At 34.8% G+C, this 18,776-nt stretch overlaps 2 protein-coding genes across 2 annotated transcripts; both read left to right on the top strand.

The window, feature by feature from the left end:
• Positions 1 to 987: 987 nt before the first annotated feature.
• Positions 988 to 12,432, top strand: LOC145576917 (uncharacterized). Its single transcript, XM_081634615.1, has 9 exons — positions 988 to 1,218; positions 1,342 to 1,413; positions 6,866 to 6,955; positions 7,839 to 7,881; positions 8,765 to 8,871; positions 9,528 to 9,623; positions 10,171 to 10,361; positions 10,456 to 10,525; positions 12,030 to 12,432. Exons 1-9 carry the CDS (start codon positions 1,036 to 1,038, stop codon positions 12,135 to 12,137), a joined length of 960 nt encoding a protein of 319 aa, XP_081490741.1. The 5' UTR covers positions 988 to 1,035; the 3' UTR covers positions 12,138 to 12,432.
• A 2,619-nt stretch (positions 12,433 to 15,051) lies between these two features.
• LOC145576916 (ribonuclease 3-like protein 2) lies at positions 15,052 to 18,457 on the top strand. Its single transcript, XM_081634614.1, has 4 exons — positions 15,052 to 15,495; positions 16,782 to 16,937; positions 17,033 to 17,394; positions 17,749 to 18,457. The coding sequence occupies exons 1-4, from the start codon at positions 15,184 to 15,186 to the stop codon at positions 17,921 to 17,923; spliced, it is 1,005 nt and encodes a 334-aa protein (XP_081490740.1). The 5' UTR covers positions 15,052 to 15,183; the 3' UTR covers positions 17,924 to 18,457.
• The last annotated feature ends 319 nt before the right edge of the window (positions 18,458 to 18,776 follow it).

Raw genomic sequence — 18,776 nt, 5'->3', positions numbered from 1 at the left:
TTAGAGATTCTTAACAATTTGCCTAAATTTATTCAAAATTAAAGACAAACAATTTGCCTATTTTAGTATATATATTAGAGATTTTAACTAATAAAAATACATCACTTTCATTTATTTTTTTCATTCAATTTAAATAATTTTCCTAAAATTATGTGCCTCGTATTTATTTTAAAACGAAGGGATTATTATTAATAGGAACCTAGATATCCTTAATAATGTACAATATTCTCTTTGTATAAATCTATTAAACTAACATTTTTCCAAAAAAAAAAAAAAAAAAAAAAAACTATTAAACTAACATAAAATCCTAATTGAAATAAAACCCTAACATAATTCCTAACAATCCATAAACCCATAAAATAATTAAGCCCGCATATAATAATAATAATAATTCATACAGAATACTAATTACTCCACATTAAATGTCAATTAAACCTGCAAAATATATACTTGCATATAATAATTCATACGGACTTCAAACATGTTCTCTTCACCTGAAACAAATAAATTTGGTCTGATTTTATTAAGGTCTGGTCTTGTCTGATCTGATTTTTTCTGATCTAGTCTGATTTAATCTGTTTAAATGATTTGAATAAACTTTGACCGCATTTTAAAACTAATCTATAAAGAAAAACATTATCCAAATGGAACTTGTTAGATTCATAACTTTTCAATTTTCATAATTTTTTAAATACGTAATTAACGATATTTAGCAACAAGTAAATGATAATTAAAAGTTTTGATCTGATCTGATCTAAATATTTTTGATCTGGTCTGATCTAAATATTTTTTTATCTGATCTGAATTTATTAAGAAATAAGTATATGAAACAAGTTAAAGAAAAAAAATCTTTCTTATTTTTGTAACGCTAAGTACAGAAAACAATATATACGAAGTAATTTCTTTTACCATGGTCAAACTAGGAGTTACTACTGCACAATATAAAAACAAATTTTTCATAATTTTATTACACAGAAGAATCTTATTTTAATAATTTTTGTTTTTGTTACAAAGAGTAAGAAAATCAACCGAAAAATGGCAAATCTGCCGCTATCTCTCTCCTTGAACGCAGCAGCTTACGGCCCAACTATCGGTGCTACTTCGCCGGCGAATTCACAATCCAACCCTAACGACCGTAAAATGCAATCGGCGGAACTTCTCGTCCTCGACCTTAGCAATCCCGACCGCCGTGAAAACGCGCTTCTCGAACTTTCCAAGGTATGTGTCCTTTCCCTCGCAAGTTTTGATTTTTAAATTTGTTTTTGATTTAGGGTTTTGAATTGATTATTGTTCTGAATTTTGATTGAATTTGTTGTTGATGATTGCTATTTTGTGTATCAGAAAAGAGAATTGTTTCAGGATTTGGCTCCTTTGCTGTGGAATTCTTTTGGAACTATTGCTGCTCTTTTACAGGTGAATTCATCAACTTACTGTGCTCATTTGTTTAAAAAATATATATATATTTTTTTAATTCTCATTGTTATGAAGATTGGTGGCATGCCCAGAAGGTTTTGCATGTGTGACTGTTTAAGGAGTCAATTTAGAGGGTTTTTGGTTCATCAAGTTGGAATGGATTGGTATGAAATCTCATATGAGATAGGTATGGGTTCTAAAACCCATACTAGCCCAAAGTTGTTTGGTTTTATAGTTGGAATGGATTCTATCCTTCATTAAAAGAATGGATTGTGAATCTCAGAGGGAGGGGGCGGGTATGGGATATTAGGGAAATAGGGTGGAATTAGATCCCTGTGTAAGATTTCATACCTAAAATGTCTAACCAAATAATAAAACGGATGGAATGGATTTTAATTCTGTTCCAAAAGTTCAAACCAAACGACCCCTCATTTTTTTTTTTTTTTTTTTTTTTTTTTTTTTGCGAAATTCTGTTTGTTTGGTGAGTGAAGAGTCTGAATTGCATAGCATTTTGCAAAATAATGTTTTTCTAGAAATGAGGCTGCATTTGGAGTCGTTGATAGGTCAATTTCATTTGAATATAGGGAATTCAATTCTAGAAATTAAATTCTATGATTTAATTCCAATTTGTTTGGTCGAAAATATTGGCAATTCAAGTTCCAAACTTTTAGATTTAGGAGAGCTGTTTTGGAGATTTTAGAACTTCAATTCAAGCATAGGATTATATGCAAAAATTTGCGTTGGAATATCGATGCTACAAAGGAAAGATCCAAACTTGGTATTCGTGAATATCCATAATTATACCAAAAATTCAAAGTTCAAACTATGGAAGATAATTACGTTAATAGTTTAAACACTAATGGAGTTAAAGTTGCCGTCATTTTAGAGGCTGAGGAGTCAATTAAGCTTCTCATTTAATACCTAATACTTGCCACAACTCCGCTACAAGTCTTCACTTTTCGGAGAATTCGTGTTATATTCCCACTATGAAGTCTTTGTGACCATTATATGCAAAAATACTACTCACAACTCCACTATAACTCTCCTCTTTTCGGATAATGCGTTTCATACTCCTAAGCTCAAGTCCTTTGAAACCAATATATATTGTTGCTTGGGTTAGCAAATTTGGTAATCAATCAATTAAAACCTTAATCCTATAAGTGGGGTCGGTTACTTGAACCAAAATTGATTATTCCGTATAGTCATTCACAAAAATCTTATTATTCTATATTTTAGGTCAAATACCTCATTCTCATGCAAACATATCCTCTTCATGATCTCACTCTTCCATTCTTCGTAAGGTGCACTAGGTCTGCGTCTTACATGTCCAAACCAATGCAAACTATTTTTCCTTAGTTAGTTTGCAATGCCTGCAGCACCCACTTTCTTACGAATAATTTAATTTTTGATTCTATCTGTTAGAGTGTTTCCGCACATCCATCTTAACATGCACATTTATGTAACCTCCATCTTTTTAATGTGCCCCTTCTTAGAAACCCTACATTTTGTACCATTTAAACCACCCAGATTTAATCTTATGGGTCACGTCTTGATCAATGTCACCATTCTTCTAGATGATTGACCCAAGATATTTAAAACACTCACTCATGGTCAAATTTTTTCTGTCCAAACTCAGTACATCATCGCTTGTCCCCCTTTGTGTACCAAAGCGGCATACCAAATATTCGGTCCTACTCCGACATAGCTTAAATCCTCTAGATTCCATCCTTTGTCTCTTTTGCTCCAATTTGGCTTTAACACCATCTTTCGTTTCATCCACCAAAACAATAGTCTTCTTGAAATTGTCGTTTCCCTCTGCATCTAAACTAACTTGTGGAGCATATCACTAATAACATTAACAATCTCCTTACCACATAATAACTTCACCCTTATTAACCTATCATTCTTTGGATAGATATCAATTACTTCTTTTGATAGCTTCTCATCAAAAATCACACCAACTCCATTCCCAGCTTCACCATTCCTAGTCATGTGGCTCGTTTCTTGTTTAACGTACCACATCTTTAGGGATGATAATCCAAGTCCAGATCTGACCCTACTCAACCCCGGTCCGAGGAAAAAAATCTACTTCGAATTTGAGAAAAAAGTAATCCGAGTCCGAATCCTTTAAAATAATCGGATCCTACAAAACAGATTATCCGACTCCGAGATAATCTGACTTATATACAATTTTTTTTTTATTTTTTAAAAATTGTTTTAGGGTTAAGTGTAATTTTATACTCCAATTGTGGAGTCAAGTAGTGTTTTGTTTTTATGATCATTGTATGTGGTGTGGGTTGCAAAGGCCCAAGTTACCGAAAAAATAGTCGGAGTCGGGTCGGATCGAAGTTGGAGTTGGAATCAGAGTCAGAGGCCGGATATTCAAGTCGGATCGAAGTCGGAGTCGGAGTCAGATTTAGCTACTTCTTGTAGGGTCTAATTCGGAGTTAGCATGATTCAGTCCGACCTGTTGCCATCCTTACACATCGTAGACCCCGAAACCAAGCCTTAAGCTTCTTCTTTTGTCCACCTTGTCTCTTGGTAGCCGAAATAAAATTAAGATATTCTCTTGCTAAACTTTTACAACCCCACTAATTTTAAGTTGAAAGGAATACATCAAGATTAATGAAAATAATTAAAAGAAATTATGATTTAGGTAAGAGATTTCATTTGAACAACTATGGTAGCGTAAACCAAACTACATATCATAGACATTATCTCACCATTTATCCCATTCCTCTTTTTGATAAAATTCAAGTCAAGTTTTTAGTCCAAAGATTGAATTCGAATATGTTAGAGATGAGAACACATAGTACAACAAAGTGGGGAAATATGTTGTTGGGGTATTGAGGAGGGGATGGGGGTTGGTTGAAGTTGTAATATTCCACTTATGATGTACGATTGTACGGTAGATTTTGACTCTTAATTTGGACATTTAACTACTATTGACCTGGTAAAGAGAATGCTATCAAGCATTGGGAAAGTGTAGGAGCGATGAAATATTTGCAGCGTATAAAGAGGCTAACAATAAGGCAAAAGTAGCCGTTCGCCAAGCGAAAGAAAAGGTTTTATCAGGAGGTTTACAAAAAGCTTGAATTTCTGAAGGGATAAAATGTCATTTATAAGATGGCAAAAAGAAGACAAGAGTCGAGGAAGGATATTGGCATGGTAAGGTGTATCAAAGTTAAGATAAGGACAGGAGAACGAATACTTCGATAAACTTTTTAATGGAAGTCAAGGAGTTGTCGCAGGAGATACTTTTGTGAGTGATGAAGAAATCAATGTGGAGTATGTGCGAAGGATTAGGAAAGTAGAGTTGGAGACTGCATTAAAGAAGATGAAGCCTAAGAAAGCAGTTGGTCCTGATGGTATACCGGTGGAGGTTTGGAGGTATTTGGGTAAGATTGTTATTGATTGGTTAACAAACTTTTTTAACAAGATATGGAGGGCTACAAGGATCCACAAGAGTGGAAGAAGAACACTTTGGTCCTAGTGTATAAAAACAAAGGGGACATTCAAGATTGTTCTAACTATCGAGGGATCAAGCTTATGAGCCATACTATGAAGTTGTGGGAGAGGGTGATAGAACATAGGTTAAGGACACGCACAAACATTTCGGATAACCAATTTAGTTTTATGCTCTTGGGATTTGATAAGATAAATGATGGAGTTTTATAGAGTAAAGAAGAATGACCTTCGTATGGTTTTTTATTAATTTAGAGAAGGCCTATGACAAGGGGCCAAGAGAGGTACTTTGGTGGACAATGTTGAAGAAAGGTATACCACGAAGGTATGGCCGTATGGGACTTGGTTAAGGATATGGATTGGGATGTGTCAACAAATGTGAGGACATGTGGTGGGTTGACAATAGATTTTCCTATTATAATTGGATTGCATGCATCAAGCCCTTTTCTTTTTGCAACGATTCTAGATGAAGTAACCCGTCCAATTCAAGATGAGGTCCTATAATGTATGTTGTTTGCGGATGATATCGTTTTGGTGGATGAATCTAAAGATGAGGTTAATGCCAAATTGGAGCAATGGAGGCAAATGTTGGAATCTAGAGGGTTTAAGCTAAGTCGGAGTAAGACTGAATATTTGGTATGTCGCTTGTGAGTTTGGACGGAAAGGATTTTGGGTCGATCATCTAGCAATTGTGACATTCAAGACGTGGCCCCCATGGTGGCTTAAATGGAGAGCGACCACGGGAGTGTTATGTGACCGAATCATTCTTTTATAGTTGAAGGGGAAGTTCTATAGGCCTGCCATAAGACCAGTGTTGCTTTATGGTACATAATGTTGGGCTTCTAAAAGAGCACATTAACAAGATAGAGGTTACGGAAATGCGCATGTTAAGATGGATGTGCGGGAACATGTTAAGAGAGAATTAAAAAATAAAGTTATTCGCAAGAAAGTGGGTGTTGCAATGCACTAAGTGAATATTGGCTGCATTGGTACAAAGAGTGTAATAGTGGGATCATAGAGAGATTAGACGAGGTAGAGGAAATTGTAAATAACTTGGTTGAAAGGAGTTAGGGGAGGATATGAAACATATGAATTTGCATGAGAATTAGGTATTTGATCGTAAGGGATGGAGGACAAAGATTTTTGTGGATGACTATATGGAATAATTACTTTTAGCCGACTCCACTTATGGGATTAAGGCTAGGCTACCCCACTTATGAGACTAAGGCTTTGATTGATTTGTTGATTGAACTATTATTTATTTGGAGGACGTGGTTTAGGCAAGAAGGATAACCAAACTTGACCTACCCATGACCCCTCTTGGGGCCCGAGTCTAGCCCAGCGCAAGTGCAAGGCAACATGGGTCAAATCATCTAAAATTTCAAGAACATATTTGTAGTATTCTCATAACATAAATTACAGAACTACCAGTATGATTCTCAAGTTCTAAAACAGAAAAATTGCCTTACTTGCTTTGATCATTTTTCTACTTTTATACTCCCTCCGTTTTTAAATACTTGCTCCATTTGTCCATGTGCGGAGTTTTCGGAGAAATTAGAGAAAGTAATAAAATATGGAGGTAGTTGGGTAGGTGGAAGAATAAAAAATTGTAAAAAGCAAAAGTAGTGGAGAGAATTGGAGGAGAGAGAACATGAAATTAATAAAATATATTTAATGATGGGTCTACTAGGTGAGAGAAATTGATTAAATATTGTAAAAGCTTTTCAAATAAGGAAATGGAGCAAGTATTTAAAAACGGCCGGAAAAGGAAAGTGGAGCAAGTATTTAAAAACGGAGGGAGTAACTTCAAACAGTATTCAATATTCAGTACATGTCCCTCTTATAATTTTAAAATCTATGATATCTGTTTAGCTGTTACAAAATAGGATACTGTACTGCAATATTTAGAGTTTTGAGTATTACTGATCAGTTGTTTGTAATAAGATTTAAGTTTTGCTGTCATTGATGAGTAATTATTTGGCTGTAGGAGATCGTGTCAATATACCAGGTGCTGTCACCACCTACCCTAAATCCAGGACAATCAAACCGTGTCTGCAATGCTCTTGCTCTATTGCAGGTTTGATCTATTGTGTTTCCTTTGTTGTATGTAGCTTGTTTACAATCTTTTTGTTTTCTAACTTATTAAAAGTGTGGCTAATTGGGGTTACTGATTTTTTTTGCTTATTTTTGGATTTTAGTTAGTATGTAATATTGAAGTAATCTGTTTTTATTTTTCTTCCTGTGTATTTTCTTTTCTTCCTCCTTGATTATTCGTTTCTGTTGTTGCCAAGACCGATTTATGAAGAGAATTATGAAAATAGAAACAAAAAGGTAAATATTTTTTGATTTCAATTAAGTCCAAAGTTGATGAATATGAATTTGATTTGGCCTTTTTTATTTGACAAATTTTTTAAAGTTCCAAGTATTGTCTCCTGATATTAATCCAGGGGATAGCCAGATTCTATGGTTGAGGTGGGCGGACAAATAGATAGCTTAAAACTTTTGACTTGTCAGCCTTTTACTAGGGTACTTGGGCCTTTGGGAGGGGCCACGGCATATTTGAGCCTCTATAATGCCTCGCCCTTGCTTTCTCAATTTGCTATTTGTGATTGCTGTATACTTTTGTAAGCATTGCTTCAACTGTGGGGATTTGTTGGGTGGGAAAATTTCTACTGAGTTTCAATGGTTTGCTACATTTCACATAATTTTGTAAATCTTTGAAGGGGATAGTTCACTAAATTAAATTTGAAATATAAAAGCTGCTTAGGTCATGTGGCTATATATAGAACTGAACTTATTAAAGATAATTTAGTTGTATAGTCCTGCTCATATGCCCTCATTGGTTGTCCAGTTCTTTTGCCGCTCTTGTTGTTAAGTAAATGAGTTATGTGGCTGTACTTGGACTATATAATATTTTATTGTCGTAGTCTGGTGACAGTAATCTTTCTGTTTTCCTGCAGTGTGTAGCATCTCACCCTGATACTCGGATGCTATTTTTAAATGGTGAGTTCCCTGACTAAGTGCATTGTAAGGGCATAATTAATTTCTTACATGTAGTTATTGCTATCACCATGTGCATTCTAATAAGTATATGAGAGAACCATTTTTTTTCTTGGGTTACTACATGTCCCACATTCTCTGTTGCCAGAAACATAATTTTGGAGGATGTATTATTGATTCATGTCCATCAGTCAGCTGCTTGCATTTGTATATGGTTTTTTGTTCCCATTTATTTTTATGTTTAGAGAATTTGTACCTATATTGTACCTATATTGTAATTTGTAAGTAGTTTTTACTCTCTGCTGCTTGCATGACTTGTCTTTTGTGTTAACTCTACCCTGACCACAGCTGCATATATGTTCAAGTAAGCTGCATATTGTAATGATCTGAGATCATTTACATTATCTGTTGAATAATTTATTTTATCAGTTATAATACTATGGGTCTGATTCTCTCTTTTTTGACCAGTTATCACCAAGTATTTAGCTAGACCATGTTAAATGCTTCCATGGAAGTACATTCAAGCTGGGTTCATAGTGATTCTTATAATTATCATGTTTAGAATTGTGCATGTCGAGGTGTGGCAGGCATTATGTGCATTAGTAACTTACAATAAGATATTTTCTTAGCAATTATAACTTTGCTATCCTCTTGACTAGACTTAGGTTGGAATAAATGGGTTCCATGACAAGAACCGTGTGATCAATTTTGTTTCTCCATCTATCTAGAAATGTTTGTCCTTTTAGGATTTTGTGGCACACAATATTAAGTCAGATTTTAAAGCTTGACAAAAATTCTTATTAACTTGAAGAATTGTGCATGCTGTAATGTTTAAATTTGCTGACACTGAATGTCCAGAACTATTTTTATATATTTATTTTTTCAGCACATATCCCGTTATATCTATATCCATTCCTCAACACAACAAGCAAATCCAGGCCTTTTGAGTACTTGCGGCTAACTAGCTTGGGTGTCATTGGTGCTCTGGTTAAGGTATTAATATTTCTGGATTCTTTCATATTTTGTCTTAAATTACTTGTATTGCTTGTTACCAATAATCCCGAATTAGTCTCTTGGGAGTTGGGAGGCTGAACTAGGAAGAAGATTGCAGTTGGATCTTTATTACTTCCTCCGTTTTTTTAGTTGCATCACTTTGCAAATTGTGGACTCCTTGGCAATTTTGGGAGATGAGAGAGATAAAAAAAATGGACCCATGTGATAGGAGAGAGAGAGAGAGAGAGAGAGAAATTATTAACTAAAAAGGAAAGTGATGCAACTAATTTAAAACTTCCGGTTTAGGAAAGTGATGCAACTAAAAAGAAACGAAAGAAGTAAAGTCATGGAGCACTTTTAGCTGTTCCTGACATTCTTGATGTGATTTAAGATTCTTCAATTTTCAAGCTAAAATACATCTCATTATTCTCCTGTTTATGTATAAACAATAATATACTAATCTTAGGTTAACTTTTTGAGTAAAAGGACACATGAAAATTTAAAGATTGTATTGGTAGTTGAAACAGTTCAGAGTCATGGCAAGTATATAGTATACTTTGTGGATCCTATTCTTTATGACTTTAAAACTAAAATGATATTCATTAGACTGATCACTGATGTTGCATATATTACTGTGATTCGGGAATTTCATTCAGGTTGATGACACAGAAGTCATTAGTTTCCTTCTTTCAACAGAAATAATTCCATTGTGTCTTCGTACCATGGAAATGGGTAGTGAATTGTCAAAAACAGTAAGTTTCTTGTATCCTTGATAGACGCTTTCCGTCAAGTTCCTCCCTCTCCCCACCCCCTCAAATTGTTTTTTGTTTATTGTAGCTAACTGGCCCTAAAGTATATGATGTTTGCTTCTTTATGTGATTGATTTCTGGGTCCTATTGTATGGTATATACTGTTATCTATTGTATGGGCTCTATGTTCTTTTTCAGTTGACATCTCTTATCACATATGCCAACGCACAAGTTCAACGATTAATCTCTTATTGTTAATATGTAAAAATTTTAATAAGTTGATATATGAATGCATGCATTGAAACGATTTTAGAATGACCCCACATAACTATGATATATCGTAACTATAAATCACAAAAGCTAGTCAGAGTAGATTTTGTGATTAGTGTCAAAAGTCAACATTTGTCAACAAAAAAAGAACGGAGGAAATATGATAATTAGTTAAAGGCTTAAAGCACAGAGGGAAGGAAAAAGCTTCTTAGTGGGATGTCAAAACCTGTTCTTTGTATGTTATGTAAAGTTCAGCATGCTGTTTGGTGGTTGTTGACAGGTTGCTACATTTATAGTCCAAAAGATTCTTCTGGATGATGTAGGCTTGGATTACATATGTACAACAGCGGAGCGCTTCTTTGCAGTTGGAAGAGTTCTAGCCAACATGGTTGCTGCATTGGCTGAGCAGCCTTCTTCACGGCTTCTGAAACATATTATTAGATGTTACCTTAGACTTTCAGATAATCCAAGGTTGGCAAAGTGATTGGATCTATGGTTATTATTTTCAACTGTGGTCTTCTTATTTATGCTTAATTATTTGCGTTGCCTTCTGTTTGTTCTGCAGAGCATGTGATGCTTTGCGAAGCTGTCTGCCAGATATGTTGAGGGATGCCACCTTTGCTAGTTGCCTTCGTGTAAGTTTCCTCTGTTTTTGTGTGTCATTTTGTGCCATATATATATATAGTGTATCTCTTCTCCTTTGGGGTTAATTTTTTTTTATATTTTTATTTTAAATAAATGCAAGTATCTGATGTGGTCCTTGATGTTGTGGTATGAGAAATCTGTGAAGGTTATAGCATGGGCTTTGATTGTGTTTTTGTGTTTGTGATTCATGGTTCCATTCCATCATGCATTTAGGCCCCTTTTGGTTTGATGTAAAATGTTTTTATGAAAAACAATTTAGTAAGAGTCCGCTATTTTTTTGAGGCTAACGAGGGTTTACCCTTTTCCCTTAACCTTTCGTTAGTGATTTTTGTAGTTTGAAATTTTGGATTAGTCCTTGATAATTTTGGGATTATCTGGTAAAATGCTACATTGCTGCTTTGACCTTCTGAAGGTTATCTTTAAGTGTCATGTATGGTGCTTGAACTTGCAAAAATTGACCTGATCTGATATTGACAAGAAATAATAGGCTTTCAGCACATTTTTTGACCAATTCAAGAAACATGAACAACTGTATCTGCTACAGACTACAGTTGCATCATGGATCTGAGAAAATACAATATAGCATCATGTTCTCACTGTGTAAGTGGGTATAATGTTGGTTAAACACTTAAACCACATCCATCTTTATATTTTATTTGCAGAATGAAACTTTTTCAACTAAACCTGGCGGCATTTCTCATAATATGAGCTTTTAGGTGCCAAATTTTCTCAGCTTCTTTTTGAGTCTACATACCTTAGTGAAAATGTTAGATACTGCTGTGTATCTTCCTTATGCTGATGAAAATTAGAAATCTCTCAGTCCTTTGGTCTTGGGGAGTTTCTAGAAGATGCACACACTAATAGCTGGCAAGATGCAGGATGCATTTTCTTTATGTATGGATCTAATTATGTTATTGGTTCAAATCTCATCACTCCCCTTGTTTCATGAAGTTCTTCCCAGGTTCTAATTAGGGCTGTTTCTTAAAGTTATTCCAACTTTTACTTTTTTGTCAATGAAATACTATAATTTTATCCTAAATTGACCCACTTTTTGGGACCATTTTTCCTATTACACTCTCTCCTACATGTACAAACTTACATCCATTATTTTCCTTAGTACGTTTATCTATAGTAAATGGGAAGAACTTCATGGAACAGAGGGAGTACTCGAAAAGTCAATAGCCTGGGTTCAAGTTTTGGGTGGTTAGTGGTCCGACAGGAAAACATCTGGCACTTGGAATATCTGCTGTATCTACTATTATAGCCTCTGGGACTCTGCTAGATTTGTCTTTCAAACATGATCTATGGTTGGACCACACTATTGATTTTTTTGTTGCTGCTGAACGGGGCGCATTTTGTGCGCTGTGGATTCACTCATTAACTCATTTATTGTTTGAAAGCTTAGTCTTATAGCCATGTTTGAGGGCTCATTTTGCTTTATAAAACTCATTAATCTTCAAATTTCTCACATACATTTCATGGTTTCAATTTCAGGAAGATCCAACTACAAGAAAGTGGCTTCAACAGCTGCTTCTCAATGTTGGAGGACCTCGAGTTGCATTTCAACCTGGAACTGGATTTGAACATATGATGGTGAACTAAGTTATACATATTACAAGCTTCCTGTCCTGTATACCAAGTGATTGCTTCTGACCTCCTATGTATTGCCAATTCAATTTAAACATATCATTAGAAGCTTTGCGTTGTATGCCTGTAGACAGAAAAGGAAAAAAATGGTGAAAATGCCGAATAGAATTTCTTTTTTAGCTGAATGTCAAACATAATTAGCATAGACATAATTAGCGTTTCCTTCATCATATTTATTTCTTTATTATTTAGTACTGTTAACTATCATATTTCTGTACATAAAGGAATTTGCTTTCAAGTTTTCAGTTAATTGCTGTTTTGATCCGTGATTTTGAACTGTTAATAAGGTGTGTCTGATAACGTTCAGATACTGAGGTGTTATTTGCGTTATTTCTTGGTTAGAGGCTTTAGAAAGAAACATGCTATTCAGGTAAAAGTTTTTTAATTTTTAAACCCAAAATAAAAACAAAAATCCAATTACAAGAATATTTTCTTTTCTTTAGTAGGTGAGTCACTCAACATGTTTGACATTAGTTCTAAAATTCTCTCTCAAGTTGGTGAATGTTTATTTTTTATTATTAACTTTTTTTTTTTCGGGTAAAGGTAAGAAAAAGTAAACATTAGGAATATATTTTTGTTTCAATTGGTACGCAACTTTGCATGCTTTAAACCAATACCATCAAGGGGCTTCCTTTATGACTATTTGCTTTGGAGAATTTAGACAGTGTGTTTAAAGGAAAAAAGAGGCTGTATTTCCCTTGGGGCCTTGAGGCAATTCTTAGGGACAAGACTTTTTATCCTTTGATGACTACATAGTTTTTATTTATTTAAATTTTTTTTTTTTTTGGGAAAATTATAAGTGGGTGGTCTGGCCAATTTGATCAGACCCAAGACCTAAAGTTTTTTGATAAAAATCGAAATATTTTTTTGGATTTTTTGTAAATAATCACCCCTAAATGTACCCTGTGTTGATCTAACCACTTATTTTTTTTAAATTAAAAAATACCACCCCTATTTTACAAAATCAGTAGGTTTCACCACCCCTCCTATATTCCGACTTGTTTTCCGATTGAGGGCGCACGTGTCGCCATCCTATTGGTTTAAAATAAGAAAATAAAATAAAAATTAAAAATAAATCATTTTTTTTTTTAAAAAAAAAAAAGAAGAAGAAGAAGGCAGCCATCCCTTCCCCTTCTCCTGCCACCGGGGCAACCAACCCCCACCCAAACCAACCTCTTGCTGGACCACCCATATCAGCCAACGCCGCCCTCTCCCCCTCCCTATTCACCACCAACGTCCAGCATAGCCTCCCCACCAACGCCTACTCTTCCCCCAATTGTCGGAAACCCTAACTCAACCCTCCAGCCTCCACCCCGACCACCGCTTGAAACTCGCATCAGGCTGTTTGAACCACCGAAGAAGCACTAATCGCTGTCCCCACCCCTCTCCTGTAACCCGTAACCCATCCCTGATCTCTCACCTGAAATTCAAACCCTCTTGCCTGTAACCGAAACTCTAACCCACTCTCCACCCCTGAAATCCCCTATTAGCCTGTAACTCCAACCCTCACCTAAAACCCTAACCCCGAAACTATCCTAAACCATGGAGGGGGGGGGGGGGGGGGGAGGGGTTCGAAATTGTTAAGGGGGAAAGGAAGGGGCTTGAAACAAGGACGAAAAAAAAGGAGGGGATGCCGGAAACAAAGACAGGGAAGGGAAGGGGTGTTGGAGGTAGCAGGGCTGCCGCCTACATGAGGTGGCAGGGATATGTTTTAATTTTTATATTAAAACCCTAACTTGAAAAACTGGTCGGAAAACTGGTATGGGTGGTAAAACCTACTGATTTTGTAAAAAAAGGGGTGGTATTTTTTAATTTCAAAAAAAAAAAAAAAAAGGGTGGTTAGTTCAACACATGGTACATTTTGGGGATGATTATTTACAAAAAATCCTATTTTTTTAAGGGATAAAAATTTGAAACTTGACCCTAACTTAAAGTACCCCATTGCTTATCCAAAAAAAAAAAAAAAATATACCCCATTGTCCCAATACAACCAATACTTAATAGCTAAGCTACTCGTAGTTAAAATAATGTGACATTGCATAAAAAGCACAAAATATGGATGTAGTTGATACTCGTAGTAGAATAAAGATTGATGTACGATTTATCGATTTACAATAATAAAAAAAAAAAATCACTAATTTTAGTTGCACTTATTACTTTAATACTCCGGATTGACTTTAATTTGTAAAAACCAAAATTTACAAATAACTTGATCAAAATAATAATGCAATGAAAGCTCAAATGCTATTCTGTACACTAGAGAGTTAGTTTTTTTTTTTTTTTTTTTTTTTTTTTTTTTTTTTTTTTAAGAAATTATCAAATGGTTTTGGTGCATTATATACAAAGATGATAGATTAATAGGAGATGATATATAACTTAAAAGTTATTGGTTATTTGCACAAAAAAAAAAGGTAGTATTAAAAAGTTAGGTGATAAATTTTCTGAATTCAATATGATGAACGCGCTAACCTTTATATATTTTTTTTTCACTACGAATAATGCAAAGTATTTAAAATTAAGCGTGTTTACTGTTTGACTAATTGCATTGTGTGGCCGATTAACCCACACCAAAACGCTAATCAAGTAATCATTGAACGAGTGATCCCTGACCAACCGAGTAACTTTTGATCGATCGAATAATCTTTGACTAATTAACCCTTAATCAAGTTTTCTTTGATTGATCAAATAACCCTTAATCGAGTAACTCCTTAGTACGTGACTTTGTGTTTAAAATTTAAACAAACTGGAAAGAGTACCTCGTATTCCTCGTAACTTCGTAAGATTTAAAAAACAAAACAAAAAAACAAACATCTTAAAATCAAAAGCAGGGACCTAAATTTGACTGAACTTCAAACTCCCTTGTAATTCTCCTCTCCACCAATCTCTCTCTCTCTCTTTCTCTCTCCTAACTCAGCGATCCTCTCCATTGACTCACCGATTCAACTCACCATCACAACCACCATTACCACTCTCCACAGAATTATTAACCCACAAAAACGACATGGAATCCTGCGTATCATCAGTCGAATCAATCCTAAACTACAGGTTTACAAACAAGAAGGTTCTAGAAGAAGCGCTGACTCACTCGTCGTGTACTGAGTCAGCATCGTACCAACGACTGGAGTTCGTAGGAGATGCAGTTGTTGGACTTGCTTTTGCAAATTTTGTGTATTTGGCGTATCCAACTGTTGATCAGGGGATTTTATCGCTTCTTCGTGCGGCTAACATCAGCACCGAGAAACTCGCCCGTGTTGCTGTTCGCCACGGTCTCTACCGTTATGTCCGTCATAACGCTCTTGCTCTTGATGCTAAGGTTTTATTAATTAATTGTTTTTGTAACTTTAATTAATTAATTTCACTTCCTCTGTTTTTTTTTTTTTTTTTTTTTTAAGTTGTTACGTATGAAGTATTAATTAGACTCCGTTTGTAAATGCATGACTTTGACTATTTTAAATATCGGTATATTAATTAAAAAAAAATTGTAAAAAAAAAAATAATAATAAATTGAAAGGTACATTATTTAATTATTTTTTTACACAAATTTGTTGTTATGTTGGGTTGATATTGAATTGTGCTTGCTCTGTAATCTTAGTTTTTCCATCTTGATTGTGGATGCTTGAGTCAATTGATTAATTTGAAACAATGAGAGGTTAAGATTATGATTTGTTTTATATATTTTGAACTTAAAAGGATTTTTTTATTTTCTATTTTTATCTACTTGTTTATTTATTCAAATGGGGTAAATTTGCTAGAAATTTGGTAAATGGGAGAAAAGTAATGGAATGGTGTGCTAAAACTGATTTTGGCACTCATTTTTGTGTACAGAGCATGAAAAAATAGTTAAGACTTGAGAGTGTCTAAATCAATTTTCTTTGTGCCAAATATTTTTCTATTAGTTTTCCCAAACTTGTTTATTCTTTGTTCTTTCCTTGAAACCAAATTAGATTGTTGGTTTTTGTTTATTATTATTATTTTGGTTAAACTAGCTGAAAAGCAATAGTTGTGAAGTGGGTGCTTGGCTTTGGTAATAATCAAATCATACATGATGCTTTTTCTTTAGGTCTTTGGCATCTTGTATTTGACTATATGTCATATGTGTGGAGGGACAACAGGGGTTTATATGATAACTCCTTACTCCCTTAGATAACTTTGCTAATCCAAAAGCCTTACTGGATTTTGATCTAATGAATCAGTCTTATGAAAGTACTCATCCCGTGGAACATTTCATCGTATCCATATTGAACTATCATCGCTTGCATCATCTATGATTTTAACTGATGTACTTTATTACAACAATAAGTATTACGTTGCGTTGTGCTCATATAATTGTTCCCCATGTTATTTTCTTCCCCTGCAAATTTCGTACTTAGGAAATTAAATTCGAGTGCCTTCCAGGAAAAATTTATACTTATTATGGCAGGTGTTGTAAACAGGAAGTGTTTTAAACATAATTTCAAACACCTTTGGCTTTAATCAAATGTATATTTATGAAAAACTCATCCATTTTGTAACATTACTTGAAACATATGAATTGTCTCACATTAATTTGAAGCATAAACAAAAATCCCATCTGATCTTATTCGCCTTGTGTGTATAAAGGTTCGAGAGTTTGCACTTGCTGTGGAATCAGAGGATGAGCTAGCTGCTATTTACGGAGGTGCAGTAAAAGCCCCAAAAGTTCTTGCTGACATAGTAGAATCTATAATAGCAGCCGTTTATGTTGACTGTGATTTCGATTTGAAATATGTTTGGAAGGTTAGTACACTGGTGTTTTGCTCTCCATTGAGCTTGTGGTAATAATTAAAGGAATGCTTCTGTGTTTGAATTCCAAATTATGATGTTAATTGCAGATTATCAGGGGTCTTCTGGAGCCTATCGTGACCCTTGAGACCTTGCCACTGCAGCCAGTGACAATGCTGTATGAGTTATGCCAGAAGCAAGGAAAACAAGTTGATATGAAACACTGGAGGAAAGTTGATACAAATATTTGTAGCATTTATGTGGATGGAAAGCTTATTGCTACCGGAACTTCTGATCAGAAGGATATTGCTAAGCTTAATGCAGCGAAAGAGGCACTGGAGAAAATCAATAAATCTGTTATCAATAACGTGGGTATTGTTTATGAAGTCAATGACAAAAATGAGATTGAATCTGCTAAGCAGAAGTTACATGAGCTATGTGGCAAAAAGAAATGGCCGAAGGCAACATACAGGTATTACTTTTTCTCTGTTGTAGATGTTCGATAGATGAAATATCTAATTTTTTTGGAACTGCATGCTTGTAAGTTGATGATATTAGGTGTATAATGACTACTGTAAGAGTGTAAGGCTTGTTTGCATTAATCATGATTTACAGCCTTATAAAGTTCTTTCGCAACTAAAATCTGGTTTACCAAAATCAAACTTTGCAAGTCTTTAGTATCGGAGGTCTAGCATAAGATGTGATTAACTACATTCATATATGGGCATTTGGAAACCAGAAACTGTAATAATGAAATGACAAGTTTAATAGTAATCTTGAATTAACTGGTTTAATTTCTTTTCTGTTGTTTAATATGAACTTGCAGGGTTGAGAAAGAAGTGGGGCTAGCTCATGAGAAGAAATTTATATGCTCCGTTGAGATCGAAACAGCAGAAGTGAAGCTATTTATGTCAGGAGATGAGAAGTCAAGAGTCAAGGAGGCTGAGAATTCTGCTGCCTCCATGATGATCCATAGCCTTGTGGAGTCCAACTATCTCTGAAGGGTTTCATCGTCGTGTTGATGATGTGCTGCCATTACGGCCCATTCATCTGTTGCAGCTAAGTGGAGGAAATGGAGGAAAGTTCCTGCTTCTCATGCCTGACATTGTGACGAAATATCCCCCAAGAAAACCACCCAGGTTTACAGGTGTGGAAATTTCTGAACTCTGAAGTTACAGGCATAAGACACAGGTACTTCCACATTTCCTTGACCTAACTGCAACAGAGTAATGGGCCGCTCATGTATCAACAAAATCTTTAATTGAGACCGTAAATATGTTTACTCAATACGGGTTTCAATTATTCTTTCAGAATAATTTGGCATCTCATCTCTGCCAAATCCATAAACTCGAAAAGTTTATGGCCTGTTAGGTTGAACTTTTATTTGACAATCTTAAGGCATTCCTTATTTGATGTACACTAGTCTTGTTTTTTTCTACATAGAACCAAATAAGCATATCCACATATTGTTTGGGCATAATTGTGGATTGTAATGTACACTTGTTATTCGTTAATGTAAGTGATTTATTTATCTATTTTTATCATACTTGTTTCTTTGGTTCTTCAACTGCCAACCTTTTTCGATTACTGGAATCTGTAAGCGTATGTTGAATCTTATATAACTTGGAGTAGAGCAACACCCAAAAGCATGAATCTTGCTTTGCTTGGCACACACCTAAACAAATTTAGATGAACTATTTAACAAGTTACAAAATACAAATGCACATGTGCCACGCTAGCAGGAAGCTTTGTTTTGCAAATGGCTTTTTGAAAATTGCGTTTCTAAGAAAGTCTACATTAGGTTAATTTTCAAGACATATGAACTTGCATCAACATTTCAACAAAGTTTTCTTT

The sequence above is a fragment of the Chenopodium album genome, chromosome 13, assembly GCF_948465745.1.
Source record: "Chenopodium album chromosome 13, dcCheAlbu1.1, whole genome shotgun sequence".
In the NCBI taxonomy this organism is placed as follows: Eukaryota; Viridiplantae; Streptophyta; class Magnoliopsida; order Caryophyllales; family Amaranthaceae; genus Chenopodium; species Chenopodium album.
This window is presented reverse-complemented; position numbering and strand designations above follow the sequence as displayed.